Genomic DNA, 15,946 nt, shown 5'->3' on the forward strand with positions numbered 1-15,946 from the left:
TTTTTATTTTTTCCATTACATCATTATTAGGCATTGTACTCTTCTTCTCCCATAACTTTCTTCCATTTGATTATTTCCTTCCCTGTCTGTCTCTCTGTTTGTTTTCTTTTAACTCACAATCTATTGGATCGATTTCCTTCAAACAAAGTTTACTAGAAAGGAAATTCTTCTGATGACGTTCTGCACTTTGTCCCAATACGATACGACGTCGGAGAGCTGCGCAATAGCAATGTATCTGTGGCGAGTATATTGCGGTGTAGTGGGTTCGCCTCGCGATTATTCATGTTTCGTCGTGGTACCTCCTGGATCCTTTTTCTCTCTTTCATCAAATGTTCTTATTATGTTTTCAGCCGATGCATTTTTCCACTTGGTCCATTTAGGAATAATGAAAGTCGTACGGTTTCCACGCAATTTCTTCTTTAAGACGAAATGAAATAATAGCCGTCTAGACGTCATTGTCCCTCGCGTTGTGCATTCTTGTCCTATCAAGAAGCCTACACAGATCCACACTTATAAAATTTCATTTGAATAACAAATTGCCGTGTACAAGAGAAGCCCTCCATGCTCCCTTCATTTCCATTGTTTCACTCGTGCAACAACATCGTATTCGCCGAATCGCCAATTCCGCCGCCGCTTCCAAAACAATCGTTATTTGTTTAAAAATATCCGATTTCACGCTTCTAATCCTTGACAATGAAACCGGGAATTAATCAAGCTCGGCCGCCGCCCACGCGCTCCTCACACCGCCGATTTCTTTTTTCAGACGATGCTGAATCGCAGGGCTTTTTCCGACGTGCTGGCCGAAACGCCCCGCCACTCCCGTCTGAAGGAGGACTCCAGGCAGATCGAGTTCGTCCGCATAGGTCAAGCGCTCAAGCTGGAGGCCATCGTGCGCGGGGACGCCCCCACTAGCTTGGCCTCCGCCGGAACCGCCGGCACCGTCTTCAAGAGGTCGCCCTGGGAGGCCAGCTGCTTCTACCCGGTCTTTCCGGCGCACCCGATCGCCTGCGCTGACTCCTGGGGGGACAACAGGCTGGCCATCGGCACCGAAGAGGGGGTCTTCGTCGTCGAAGGTTAGAGCGCGATTTGAATTAATTTTACAGAGAGAGATTCGGGGGAGAGGGGGAGTTTTATCGCCGAGTAAACAGCCAGACGTTCGTGTTTTATTGGCCGTTTCAAAAATAAATGCCATTTGTCTTCGGAGCTTATCGTAATGGAGAGAAAGTTTGTCGCTGTGCCGGAGGCTTCAAGGTACACAGTTCTGAACAACTTTAGTTTTGGAAACGTGCACCTGACAGTTTATATACAGGGTGTTGTTGAAAGTTGTACAGATATTTTAACCACGAGCTCCTGGCTTCATGTAGAACTCGGAAAGAATATCTAAAAAATTATATGTCAAAAAGTAAAATTACATTTTTTGCGTTACATTTTTTTTTAATTGGTTTTAGTCTTCTACGTTGTCCTACAACCTCGTAGGTAAAATTTTGCCACATTTTAAAAATACACCCTGTATATCATGTAAAGCATTTTTTTAGATATTTTTTCCGAGTTCTACATGAAGCCAGTAGCTCGTGGTTAAAATATCTGTACAACTTTCAATAACACCCTGTATAAATGTTTCCAGCGTCGTAGTGTGCTGGTGGACCCATACTAATCAAATTTAATTTATATGATTATTTGGTTGCCTAAAATCAAGGGGCTTGAATCGATTCACATGTAAAATTCTTCTAAAGCAAGTGATTAATATCTATTCACGCATGCTGAACTCTTGTTCCTCAATAAAAACACAAAAGAATTATCAAAGAGAAGAATCAAAGGCGCCAGAAGACATTAATCAATTTGTTCGAGGTGTTGAAGATATTTTCCACTTGTGAGATTAAAGTTTTGCTTGCGAATAAAAATTCAATAACATCGAAAGAAACTGTTCGGAGAAATACTAGTAAAGCACTTTTGAAGTTTATGTGTCGCTGTAAGCTCCACTTGAATTGCATTTGTAGTCGACAAGCTTTCAAGATTGTACAATTCTCCCAAAAAAATCAACACCACCATCGATCCAATTGAAACAAAAATGCGACTTGAAACAAGTCACGGCGACACGATTTCTCTCATCCATTCCCTTTGAGAGCCAATCCGGGGTCATGATCAGCCTTGAAGCTTCCAAAGCTCGTCCATCACACAACGAGCCATAACAGATCGTTACAACACAATTTGTCTAATTCTACTTTGCAATCCCCAAGAACGCTTTCATGCAACGAAGCAATAAAACTTTCGTCGCCTCAACTGACAACTGACAAATGTCAAGTGTCGTGTTTTGTGACTGTCGACAGCTGATGTGACACGCGAAAAGCTTGAAGTTGAGCTGGACTTTTGTTGACATTTCAGATGGCAGCTCGCACCGGTTAATCTTCGATCGCTCCCTCCAAGTGAAACAATTAAACGTGGTGGAGCCGCACGGCATTATGCTGCTGCGTGGGGGGCACTCCAACAAGGAGGGTAAAATCTACGTGTTTAGGTTGTCACAAATCGAATCTCTGAACGAGCCTCGCTGTCGCTTAGACATCAAGGACCATCGTCTGGAACGGACGAGAGGAACCAACTTGTACGCCATCTCCAGGCCCGGTAAGACAAAAACAATCATTCTAGGAGTCAGGTGAACAAAGCTTCCAAAGCTGGCGCTTTGATTTAATTACAAAACTAAATTAAAGACGGGTTTGCATATTTTTGTCTTTTTCAAAGCTCGCCGATACCTCCAAATAAATACATTCGAATGTAGGAAGCTCGTTTTGGAAGCTCTATGAATGGGACAAGTTTTAATTGAAATTCAAATTCCTTTGTGGATCCACGTGCGTAACGCTTCGATGATTCGCAATTGGCCCTCTCAATTCCACATTAACTGTGTCCACACCTCTGCAAGACATTCCATTCCGGCTTTTTTGCGCATTAGCGTCGTGCAGGTCTATCAATTAAGCTTTGCAAACTTTCCACATAAATCCAGGCTTGCCGGGGTGTTGAGGAAATTTCCTACAAGAGGTTTATTGAACTACTCGATTGCAGGAGGGGCCAGACTAAGGATGTGTGTCGCGATAGGAAGGAAACTGTTGATGTTCCAGTGGAAACACTCGGCTGCGTGGACTGCTTGGTGTCCTTCCAGCGATACGGACACCGTCGAGGGCTTCACTTTTCTCTGGGTAAATATGATTTTTTATCGAGTTACGTTTGGTCTTATCGGAGCAAAAAATTGGCGCCTCCAAAAGGGATCAATGATAATAAGATAAGAGTATGACAGCATAACGTCCTCGGGATTGTGCTGCCTCGGCCGCAAGCGGCCTCCGCGACACTCTTTCTCGCGGTACGATTTCGCGGCCTTGATATGCAATTAACTATCATCATACTTTGTACCGGATAAAAATGAAACAACTAATTCTCTGTTTTTTTTTTATTAAATACAATAAATTCTTTATTAACCCGTTTGAACAAAGCCCACGAAAACAAACTCTTCCAAACCACCCTTCCCAGAAACCGAAACACTTGACCTTTGTATTGTCTCCCCGCATTAATCTTGATTAGCCAAAATATGTGCAGCTTTTAGAAGCAATTTCCTTCGTAATTTGGCCCCAAGACGCCCACCACCAATTCCTCTTTTTCCAAATTTTCCATCTCGCCAAACTGGCTAAAATTGAAATTTCCTTTCGACCGTAAAATGCGTCCCCTATAAATTGACACCCCTTCGCAACCCGAATTTTCTTTATGGGAGACCTGGAAAAGCAGATAAGCGACCACGATTGCTTGGATTACCATGAAAACAGAGGCCTTAACTCTTTCTCCGGCTATAAATAAAGCCACCTAACTCATTCAGCTCGTCTTAAACTATTCACACCCCTTACACGGGTCTGGCGATGAATGGACAGTGTTATTTCTGGAAGCATTCAATTTTACGAAAGGGTGGCTCTTATCTTCCTGACGTAACAATCCAAATTGCAATTAACTGGATGTTAGCGAGACAATTTGGCTAAAACGAAATTGCTCCGGAGTCGCGGACTATTTTTTGTCACTCTTTGAATTTTGAGTTAATTACAGTGAGTTTGTAATTAAATCATCACTTTCACCTGCTTCCTACCCCTTATTATGCCGCAAATCACTATTTTTTAATGTAAATAAATCAAAATGACAAAAACATGACAAGAGTAAAAAGTGAGGTTATATTAACGTAAACCGTACATACGTATCATTATCTATCTGCATCACCATTTTTCATAACTGTTAAAATCACTGAAACAATAACTTCTACAAAATTAGCCCAACAGGAAACTCACGAAAACAGTTTTTCACAACAAAACGTGGATCAACAAAATTCGAAACAAAAGAGGTTATGTTGTTAGGCGTTGCGTGTTTGTGATTGGTTTACTGATTTTAGTTTAATCAGTGATGCCAACACACAATGCATTTAGCATGAATTTTCCCAGAAATTTACCCCAAGCAATTTCACGTTTTTTCGTCAATTGAAATCTAAATAAGAGGTTACAAATTTAATATGTCAAAAATAAGACAAGCTTTAGTTACTAATATTCATAAAGTATTTTAAAAACAGTTTAAAAAACTTTCAGTACAACAAGGTTGGTAGAACTGACTAATTTGTATAGTTGGTTGCATGGTTGAAAATTGGGGGGGGGAAGTAACTCGTGACGTAAAATCAACCCAGAAATTTTGAGTGTTCGAATAAAACCCTAGGTTTATAAGCTCCATGGGGTTTATTGGGTCGTTTTTTGGGTTTTATTCTAGTGAGGGAATACGTGATCGACAGACTCTCTAGCAAAAGTTTAGTGCATTATGACGTCACGAGTAAGTTTTGCGGGGGGGAAAAAATTCAAACTATTGTTTTAAATGGCAACGAGGCAACCTACTATACAAATTAGTCAGTTCTACCAACCTTCAGTACAACATATTTGGCGCCCTCTATCCACAAACTCTCAAAACATTCACTTTACTCACTAGTAAGAAAATATTATTTCCTCACTAGTGATTCAATTGCCATCTTTGCTAACTACTTTCAGTAATGATCATGGAAAAAGATTATTCATTGCGAGTTGAAATTGAAAATAATTTTTGGAAAAGAGCCGAACTGTTATTACGAAGAGATTGTGCGAAGGATTTGTCATCTCGAGTTATTTTAAATACTTCACAGTCAATATCTTGAGATATTGCTTTTAAAATGTTATAGGATTAGAGCAGAGCCAGCAAATTCAAGAGACTGAAGCAGTAATTTGTTAAGACAGAGTAGATAATAACGTCGCTGTTTCAAACCTAATAAGCATAAGATACTGAAGTAAATGATAATTTGGGGTAAACTAAAAGCACCATCAAAGATAAACTTTGTGTTAACGCTGTGGAAGACATACGAAAATAATTAATTTGGATAATGATCGTTGAAACTTTCTGAAATCACTCAATTTAGCAGCAGAATCGCAAAGTAAATTGCCTCGCAGGTAGCAGCTCCAGCGGAGTGTGCAAGAAGTGCATCATAAAAAGCGAATTAATTTTCTTCGCGAGCTGTGACTACAAAGTTAGAGTGGAAATTACAACTTATAATCAAAATAGTTGAAGATTAGTAAGTACCTGCGCTGTACCATAAATCGGTATAGCGGAGCGGTGTAGCGGGCTCGCCTCGCTTGGCAGTAACATTTTGTTGTTGTCCAGGAGCTGAATCTAAACGAAACCCCTACAATGATGACAATACTGGACAGCGGATGGAGCCCAAACTCTCCCTCCCCCGGCGACATCCTAGTCTGCGTCGGCTACAAGAACCACTGGGACATCGTGAACGGCCGCTCCGGCTACGCCCAGCATCTCCACACCGTGGAAAGCACAAAAGCTCACTTGGTCGCGGCTCTCGACTTGTACGAAGACCAGGAGGTGCAGCTTCTGCTGTGCTACAACCGTAAGCTCCGCGCAAAACCCCAAACTCTTCGTTACTCTCTCTCTCTTGCAGACACTTGCCACTTCCAGAAAATAAACGAAGAGAATTCGTCCTCGACAGATTTCGATTTCCATTGGAACTCAGTGCCTACGGATATTGGTGAGTACTGGGCGAGTCTTGCAGGATCTTCAAAGTGTCCTTGCAGTTTGCGCATTTCCTTACGTGATAGCCTTCACGTCTAACTCCATGGAGATTAGACTCATCGTCAACGGGAACCTCGTCCACACGATGTCTATGCCCAAGCTGCAGTTGATCTCTTCGAAGAACGATATTTTCTTTGCCACGACGGCGCCCGAGTTCTTTCCGAACAGGACCGACAGGTTGTTTGTGGACAGGCAGCAGGAACTCCAGAAACTGTCGCCACCGTCGAGCCCCAATGGTAAGAAAATAAATACCAAAGAAAAGCAATTGTTGCAAAAGCACAAAAAGCAACGGCGACGGTGTTGAAAGAGACGTTCAAAGCGCGCCACGAAATACTCCACTTTCGGATGATCTATATTCTATTCAATCAAATCATTTTGGGACCATTCGTTCTTTTCTTTCTCGGCTCGATTGTTATACAGGGTGTCGCAAAATTAACGTATTCCAAATCGGGGGTCTTGTAAGGAAAAATCTCAGGAATCTCGACAAAATAAAATAAAAAATATAGGGGGAGTCTTTACAAAGATACAGTGCATTTTTTTTAACTGTTGCCATAGGGAATTGCATGGTAAAACTTATACCCCCTGTTAACTTTTGTTCTGATGAAAATATTCAAACCATTTTTGGAACAAGGTTTGAAGATTTTTTAAACTATCGGACAGAATACAATTCAATATCCTAAACTGTCGAAAAAGTTGTGAAAAAAATATTTTCTAGCGCGCCGGAATGATAGTACATCGAGCGGCCGCCAGAATAGCGTCCCTGTCGGCTCAACCAGCCAGCATCTGACCATCTCCACTTTTGACTTTTGTTACTTTAATTTAAAAAATTAATAGCGAGATCTCCTCGAGGCTATGATTAAAATAAATAACAAAATAAAATATAAAATCTAATTTTTGTTCCCATATCGTCTACTACGTTTTTGTCAAATTATTTACGTTCATTAATTTCAATTTTGAAGAGTAAAATTAGTAAAATAAAACTGCTTGTCGTTGTTCAAACAATATGCATTACGTAGTCTTATTAATGAATTAATGATCTATTACAAAAATAAAAATTAGCACCAAACCTGCAGTGGATAATAAGTTAACAGAGGATATTATTTTTACCATGCAATTATGTAATTCCCTATGGCAACAGTAAAAAAACGCATAAGAGGTAAACCAGAAACTGTGGAGAAATTAAGGGCAAGAATAACTGAAGCTTGGAATTCCATTACAGTGCGACATTTACAAAACACGTGAAGAAATTTTCAAGATCGCTTCGGACATTGTCCAGCAGTCGAAGGAAAACACTTTGAACAATTCCTTTGACAATTTCTGTTAATTTGTTGAGTTACTTGTGTCATAGCCTCGAGGAGATCTCGCTATTTTTTAAATGAAAGTGACAAAAGTCAAAAGTGGAGATGGTCAGGTGCTGGTTGAGCCGACAGGGACGCTATTCTGGCGGCCGCTCGACGTACTATCATTCCGGTGCGCTAGAAAATATTTTTTTCACAACTTTTTCGACAGTTTAGAATATTGAATTGTTATCTATCCGATAGTTTAAAAAATCTTCAAACTTTGTTCCAAAAATGGTTTGAATATTTTCATCAGAACAAAAGTTAACAGGGGGTATAAGTTTTACCATGCAATTCCCTATGGCAACAGTTAAAAAAAATGCACTGTATATGGGTCTGAAGGTTCAAACTTTTCATCATGTTTTCTTCAAATAAAAAATATAAATGGTTGACATTCGTTTTGAAATATGGTGGGGATTATTATGTAAAATATTAAAATATAAATGAAAAGACATTTTTTGAAAAAACAGCTTTATCTCGAAAAAATAAAAGTTTTATTTTTCCAATTTTTGTTCAAAAGGGAAGTACAACATAGCTAGAATATTAATCAGGTACTTTTGAACAAATATTGGCAACTTAGATATTTTTTTCAGTGACAGCAATTTTTTTTAAACATTTTTACTTGGTCCCCTACTAAGCCCCGAACTCGGAATACGATAATTTTAGGACATCCTGTATTTTTTCTATTGACTTTTTTTCTAAACAATAAATCATACAGGGTATTTTACGAGTGACGGAATTGACAATGCAACCCACAATACATTTCCAAAGCAAAGCTGGATATGGACAATATCCAGGTTTGCTTTGCAAATGTATTGTGGGTTGCATTTTCAACTCCGTCGGACTCATTATCACCCTGTATATCTTTTCCACTCATTTTTGTTCCAACTGGACGTGTGCTTCAACTCGATTCTTGCTGTTATCTTTTGATTTGGCCCTTCTAATTTAATTAATGTAAATAACTCACAAAACACCATTATTTTTAATGAAACTCCCCAATTTATTTGTACTTTTTTTTCTTCAGCCCCTAATTAGAATATAAAAAATTCTGTTTGTGGATTGGTCTCGTTTATCTGACTCGAAGCTGTGAACTACGTGAAAAATGGAAACTTGTTAGGACATTTGAAAACTGCAATTGCACCATTGCATTTAGAATTTTATTACGCAATCAAAGTGATCGATGGGTCGTATTACTTTTACAGCATGCATTTGAAAGCTTTTAAAGTAATGGGTGCACTTAAATAAATGACACCATCGGGGTGTCGCCTCCCGAAATGCCGGATCTTGCCCTCATTAACCTGACCCGGCTAATTTATACACGAGCGGGACTTTTCCTGTTTTAATTTAATTAAACAAAAGAAACGATCTACTTCCGTCGCGTGTTGGTCGTGATTCGACGTGGTAAATTACGTCGAGAATCTTTCTCGCAAACTTCGGGAATTTAATAAAGTTGCGACGCAACTCATTGACATCACGATTAAAATTTCAATCGCGGATTCGCCTCGCAACGAAAAACTTAAGAAGTAATTGGAGGCAAATCGATAATTTAATTAAGCCGGAAAATCGGGAGGCGAAGTTTATTTATTTATTTTTAAATTAAGTTTGGAGAGTATTTTGTTTTATATCTGGGATGTGCCCCGAATGGCAAGGATCACGACGCGGAAACATTCCAAGGATAATTTTTACGAGTCGGGAAATCAAGATTTTATCAATAAAAATTGTGGAGATTGAATTTTTCTCTTGCATTGTATTTAGTAAAGGAGTGATGTGATTTCCAAAGAACAAGAAAAAGTTTCAGAAATATTTTTAGCATGAATGAACTTGATTGATCCAATTGTTGAGCCAAATACACAAAAAATCTAAAACTTTTCTTTCATGGCAATGTTTCTGCTGTTTCAAAAACTTTTACCAAACGTATCGGGCGTTCAAATGAAAACTGGACTGGGGAGGCGTGGAAACCGTCAATTGTTTTGCGTAAATTGACAGTTGTGTTGACAGCTAACCTAAAATTTACAAACAAATTTTTTCTTTCTTTGCAATGTTTTACATTAAAAATAGAATATCTCGTCTTGTTCATTTTCTGCGTCTTTCAACAAACAAAAAAAAAAAGGAACAGTTTAATGAGACAAGAGAGAAATGCTTGAAAGATATGTTGGGCGTCTGAATTCTGTAAAAAGTCCTCGATTTTGCGCGTCTGTTCGAAGTAGAACAAAGCCCTTCACCCTCGTTTTTTGCAGCATCTCCGGAAGTGCGTCCGTTGCGGATCTACCGCATCCCGATCCACGCTTTGAGCAGGAGTGCAAATCCGGACCACGGCTGCGTCGCAACGGAATCTCCACCGACGTGGAAATCAGCCGATGCTAAATTAACTGTGCCGGAGCAACCGCGCGTCTCCAGAAGCGCCACGAGCTCTCCGGTACCACCCAAAGCAAAACTGTCACCTTCCGTAAAATGATAATTAACACACTTGTTCTGTATCTAATTATAAGAGAGAATCCTTTCAGAGATGGTCGCGAATCGCGCAACATTGTACTTGTCGTTACATGTCGCACGCGTTGTCCAAAGGGGCGAGAGTGTCTTTTTGGTGGGACGCGTGTCCAAACTTGTACAGATGTTCCAATGATTCGATATCTGTTTCTGTTCGTCAAACGGTGTCGTTGCAAACAGTTTTGGTGCTCACCGGGTCTAAATTGTTCCTCAGCTGGGAGTGCTCTGTAACCATATCAACGTCATAAGTGTTTTAATTCTTTTTAAAATATGTCAACTGTCATTTGTATTAAGTGAACTGCTGAGTTCGGATAAACGGGTTTATCGGGATATTTAAAAACATAATATATCTTTGTCATATCTTGTAATACGTAACACAACATATACATGACGTTCTCGGCCATCTCTCTTCTTTAACACGCCTTTCTTCATTACGTTTTATCCAATTTGCACCAGCTCTTGTGTGACACGTCTACAAAATGTCGTTTCTTTCTGAGTACACAAATCGGTGGTGTTTCATCGTCTCGGTTTTATTTCAGATCATTACAAATCTGTTTGCAAATTGGATTTATTCTGTGATACCATTGTACGTATTCTTTGAAAATTTTCAAATCAATGTGTGAACTAATAAATATATAAATCTTAAAGCAGTCTTTCATTAGATTCTGTCGACACCTCTGATATCCCACAAACTTTTTTAAATCCCTGGTTCAGTTAATATTCACAAGGAAAGCATATCGTGATTATTCTATTGTTTGAAGACTTATCAGAACTATTCCGCTGTTTCAACTATTCCATTATTTAACTGTTTCCAAAGATTTATCTCTGGCAAATCCATAGAAAAGACGCTTCCTGTCATCTTGTATTTTGGTAAAAAGAATTTAATACTGTCGTATGTACTATGGCGGTCAAAAAATTTTAGCCGTCATTTTCTGTCATTTCAAGAAAAAATGTGTAATCCATACTTTATTGTCGTTATGATTACCGTCTTGATTATGATTGGTATTTTTTGGGTGGTAAATTTCAAAATCCGAAATTATTTTGTTATTTTCTACTACACAGAACGTTTACCTCAGGTTATCTGCTCTAATTTTATTCATTCATCGGATTTTTGGAATATCTGAGCTTTAAACAGTTTAAATTGATTGGCAGAATAACAATATTCATGTCAAAATGACAAGAATCGAAAGTGGGGTTACGATTCCTAAAGGTTTATTTACACTTTACGTGAATGTCAAGATAGTGACGGCTAAAATTTTTTGGCCGATAAGTATTAAGTACGAACGACCGGATAATTTTTTATTTTGATCCAATATCCAATCAGCATGATGTACATAAGGATGGGAAATAGTCTTCACTGATATGTATTGCTGCAAGCCATACTAGATCAACAGTGGACACGTTTTGTTGGTTGCATACCTACTCATAAAATTTTTATTAAAGTATTAAATCATTACATTAATTTCCTCTGTATTGTATTACAATACTTTTTAAACTATTAGTTAAGTTATTGGTTGGTTCAGCTTCAGGCCCCCACTTCTTACTACAAACAATTTACAAAGCATCTGTTCCATTGTGTCAACTAGAAAATCACAAACTAAACAGTAGTTGTCAATTAAAAGACCTCGAACAAGAAGTAACAAGCGCCACAAATGCAAAATATTCGTGGAAAATCATTGTTCTTTTGGTTGGATTGCGATTGCGGCTTGAATGTACGAAAGTTTTTGTTGGCTTTGGGAGTGGACTAGCCGACTAGCAGAGAGAGAAAAAGTCATGATGTAAAAAGGGAGTGGCCAAAACGTGAATCAATTAATGTAAGAAAGAAAAATGTCTCCCTCCATTGGTTAAACCTGAGATCCTGAGAATGTGTACTAGCCCTCCTCATACGCTAAACTAGAACTTAAGATGGGGATGGATTTTTATATTTTAATGGTTATTTTTGATTCTAAATTGCGAAATGCTGCTTTTGCATTCGAGACTGATTCGAGAATGCAAAAGAATTTCACAGTCGAGTATCAAACAACATTTTTTCGAAAACTGTACAGTTCCACATTAGAGTGGAAACTCAAAGAAAATTATGATAGCTACCGTCATACAAACGTTACAATTTCTAATTTTGTAAGGTTTGGTTGCGTGAGAATTACTGGTGTTTAATAAAAGAAAGAAGACAAAACAACGACAGGAACTGATGGTTTTCATGAACACGAAACTCCTGTAGTAAATCAACCAACGTCTTCAAAGGAAATGGGTCTTCAAGAACAATCTACTTCACAAACTATTACAAGTCTACAGTTAAATCTTGCTCAAAATAAATAATGTTGTATAATAAAGATTTCCTCAAATTGTAACCTATTTTTTAATCAAAAATTGCTGAACGCAAAAGTCTTTTTTGTTCTAGATTGTAATAGTTATCGAACCAAGTGCGGGAAGATGTTGTTCCCGCATGAGCGCATTTTTAAAGCACGAGCGACGAAGGAGCGAGTGCCTTTAATTAATGCGCGAAAAAACTATGTGCATTTATGTTAATTTTGCGGCCGATAAATGAAACAGTTTTTTACATTTTTTTTTTTTGTATTTTTGGTATGTAAGTGTATACTTGTGATACATTGTTGTTTTCAGAAAAAAAATATCTATTAGAATTACTAAAAAAAATTGTGTTCCCATTAATTTTTTTTTTTTTTTATTAAATTATTATGTGGAATAATTGTTTAAGGAGGTCTTCTTCCATTGTCGCATTGTCGGTTTAAAAGTATCGATTTTTGTGCATATTTCTAATTTAGAGGCCTATAACGACATTCAAGTAATTCTATTACAAGATTTTGAACGCGTTTTTCTCGAAATCGCCTTTTTAAAAACTGCGACACACATTTTAAGCACTGTATTGGACCAATGAAGCTCATATTTGGTCTACATGTACAAAAAACAAGTGCGCACCATCGTACGAAGGTTTTTTTCGATAAATTAATTTTTGCGTTTTTATTCAAAAATTATTATTAAATTAAAGAATTTCTTCAATAAATTGACGTGTGTGCATCTTGTAGTGATCACTTTAATTATTACTGTGTATTTGATTTATTTTCTTCTATTTTCAAATAATCGTCATGCAATAATGATTATTTAAATAATAATAAAATTGTACGGTGGATGCTGAATTGAATCTATCTCTAAGCAACCGATTACTAGCGAGGATATTAATTCAGAAAACTAAAATAAAAAGAAAAACTGCATTTATAAAGATCATACTTACATTTTCATTTCTGCATTTAAAAAAAAACAAACACACGGTGATTCACGAGTAATATGAGTCCGAGGGAATTGAAAATGCAACCCACAATACATTTGGAACGTAAAGCTGTATATTACCGCGTCCATAGCCAACTCTACGTTCCGAATGTATTGTGGGTTGCATTTTCAATTTCGTCGAACTTATTATTACTCATGGATCACCTTGAATAGTGTCTCCTTATTTTCCGGTTAACGATTTTATCCCTTCCTTTAAAAAAAAGGCTCTTCTTAAAAAAAAGTATCTGGGTATTTTGAAAGAAAACAGTTTTTTCGTTATCATCAAACTCTTTTACTTGTAGTGGTTTCAGTACATTCAAAAAGTTCCTCACCTCTTACACATGATGGTGTACCGCAAGAATTCGTTTTTGAACCAACACCACTTTCACTCTTGGTCTCTTGGTTGTTTACGGTTTTTTTGTGTAAATTACATGGCGATATACAAGTATTGCAACATCATCAAAGATAACTCAGAAGCAATTACTTGACTGATTTGTTGCAAATCGATTATTATACTCGAATATTTCAAGGTCATTTTTGCTTTTAAAATCTTATCCACAGTAAATAATCCCGATTTAGTATTCATTTGAAAAAATCCTCCTTAACACATTACAATGTTGCTGTTAACTCAAAAAAAAAAATCGCATTTTCACCCACACCGATGTTAAATCAACAACTCAATATTATTGCTGCAAGAATTTGTTATCTAGTATTTCGTATGTTTACAAATCTGTTTGTATTTGAGTAAATGACCCATGAACAAGATTTCGTTACAAAATAATCTGTAATAATTGATCACCACAATAAATGTCACTTCACTATCTGTTATTATCTTTCGTAAATATGCATTAACAGTTGTTCGTCAAGTACAAGCATAACCACAAGCTGTTCCATCAGATGTGTAATGTGCCACATTTTGCACTGACAAATAGTGTGTAAAACGTCATTTTAAATACGAGTGTTTGTTAGTCACCTTTCGGACGTTTTCAGAAATTTCTTTAAACAAGGCTTGAATGTTTTCAACACATCAAATTGGTAATTTGACCTTTATCAGTTTCGAATGTTGTGTTTAAATTAACATTTAAAACAGAAGTGACTTGTTTTGTTTATTCCTCGTTTATCAACTGTCTAGACACTCGTTTTATTACGCTTCGCTACGCTACACTCGTGCCTAATAAAACTCGTGACTAAAAAGCCGTTTACGAAACTTGTTGCACAATATACTATTTTTACATCGTAACAAATTCAACACCGCCCAAAAATTTCTTGGTAGGTAAGTATTACCATATTTTTACTTACCCTTGTGTTTTTTATTTTTTATGTTATTACACCTTACAATGTGCAATCTATTTTATCTAATTGTTGACCAGCAAATAGATATTATTACTTCACACTGAAAGGAATAAGTAAAATGATACTTGAGTAACGCAATACTTAAGTCAAGCCTTATAACTGTTGGCACAGATCGAGATGGAAGACCTGACTGTGCTGTACTCTCCAAGTTATTGGTCCAAGAGGTTATCATCGCCTAAAGAAGTGGAAAACTATCACTTAGAGTTTGTCAATCAAGGTAACATTTCTTTCCGATCTAGCCCCCGACTAATTTTTCTTCCAGCTAGTGCCACAACAAGAAACGAGATACCTTGCCAGTTGGATGTTGCGTACGGTTCCTCCGACAGGCAAAAGCTCGACATTTTCGGCACCGACTTACGCGACGGTAACCCCTCAAGTTTCTTTGAAACGAATAAAACTCCTCGCTTGCAGACGCCCCAATTCTCATGTTTTTCCACGGCGGCTATTGGCAAACCAAAGAATTATCCCGCGCCAGTTACCACTTCATCGCCAAGACTTTGCACCGACACAACATCAAAACCATCTTCGTCGGCTACGACCTGTGTCCGGACGTTACCATCCCCCAGATTGTCCACCAGGTCGGACAATCCGCGCGAAAATGTCTGGAGTACGCCAAAGAAAAGCGATCCAGGTAAGTCACACCCTCTCGCGTCACGACTACTGCAAATCTTTGCAGAGGTGTGTATTTCATGGGACACTCCGCCGGAGCGCATCTCGTCGCGTCCCTTTTCACCGCGTCGATTTGTGAAGAGGACAAGTCTATTGTGAAAGGAGCGATCCTGGCGTCAGGACTGTTCGATTTGTCGCCACTACAAAAAACCGCAATTAACGAGCCGCTCAAATTGGATGAGGAAGTGGCCGAAGAGATGAGTCCTTTGAAACGGGGGCTCTTCAACGGAACTGCGTTTTATCTGATCGTGGGGGCGAACGAGAGCCCCGAATTTGTCAGGCAGTCGAAAGAATTCGCCACAAAGCTGAGGGATTTGGGCTTTCAGGCGGACTTCAGCCTTATTGAAAATGTTGATCATTTCGATCTCATAGAAAAGCTGGCAGAGGAAGAGTACGAGCTGGTGTCACGTCTTGTTAAAATAATGAAATAAATAATGTGTACTTCGTACTCTGATAGATTGTATGTTTTTTGACAGAAGACAGACCCAGAGAGTAGTGTGGCGGGAATTAATCTGCAGGGATACAACGGTTTTCTACATAACGTCAAACAATTAAGATAGAGAGTTTAGTGTTTTTCACTGCTTTATGTTTTGGAACTAGAATTTAAAAACCTACAATCTATCACCGTAGAGTTTAACAGTCGAGCGAAATAAATAGTTTCTGGTATCCCTTCCTTTACACTTTCACTTCCTTCATAAACC

At 38.2% G+C, this 15,946-nt stretch overlaps 2 protein-coding genes across 15 annotated transcripts in view; both read left to right on the forward strand.

The window, feature by feature from the left end:
* The window catches only part of LOC138136649 (GTPase-activating Rap/Ran-GAP domain-like protein 3), a 119,042-nt gene extending 108,454 nt beyond the window's left edge, over window positions 1-10,588 (forward strand). For all 12 annotated transcript variants that reach the window (XM_069055904.1, XM_069055912.1, XM_069055905.1 and 9 more), the window contains 7 exons: window positions 764-1,073; window positions 2,383-2,619; window positions 3,055-3,188; window positions 5,695-5,935; window positions 5,987-6,073; window positions 6,120-6,353; window positions 9,692-10,588. In XM_069055904.1, coding sequence (XP_068912005.1) covers window positions 764-1,073; window positions 2,383-2,619; window positions 3,055-3,188; window positions 5,695-5,935; window positions 5,987-6,073; window positions 6,120-6,353; window positions 9,692-9,909 — 1,461 coding nt within the window. In that variant the 3' untranslated portion in view covers window positions 9,910-10,588. The remainder of the gene's footprint in view (window positions 1-763; window positions 1,074-2,382; window positions 2,620-3,054; window positions 3,189-5,694; window positions 5,936-5,986; window positions 6,074-6,119; window positions 6,354-9,691) is intronic.
* Window positions 10,589-14,060: 3,472 nt separating this feature from the next.
* Window positions 14,061-15,911, forward strand: LOC138136654 (kynurenine formamidase-like). Of its 3 annotated transcripts, none has more exons than XM_069055922.1 (5): window positions 14,061-14,492; window positions 14,688-14,793; window positions 14,839-14,940; window positions 14,988-15,207; window positions 15,253-15,911. In XM_069055922.1, exons 2-5 carry the CDS (start codon window positions 14,694-14,696, stop codon window positions 15,674-15,676), a joined length of 846 nt encoding a protein of 281 aa, XP_068912023.1. In that variant the 5' UTR covers window positions 14,061-14,492; window positions 14,688-14,693; the 3' UTR covers window positions 15,677-15,911. The 3 variants fall into 3 exon arrangements, with proteins under 3 accessions (XP_068912023.1, XP_068912024.1, XP_068912022.1); XM_069055923.1 differs by having other exon boundaries at window positions 14,061-14,258; XM_069055921.1 differs by having other exon boundaries at window positions 14,062-14,496.
* Window positions 15,912-15,946: the final 35 nt, after the last annotated feature.

The sequence above is a fragment of the Tenebrio molitor genome, chromosome 8 (assembly GCF_963966145.1).
Source record: "Tenebrio molitor chromosome 8, icTenMoli1.1, whole genome shotgun sequence".
NCBI lineage: Eukaryota > Metazoa > Arthropoda > Insecta > Coleoptera > Tenebrionidae > Tenebrio > Tenebrio molitor.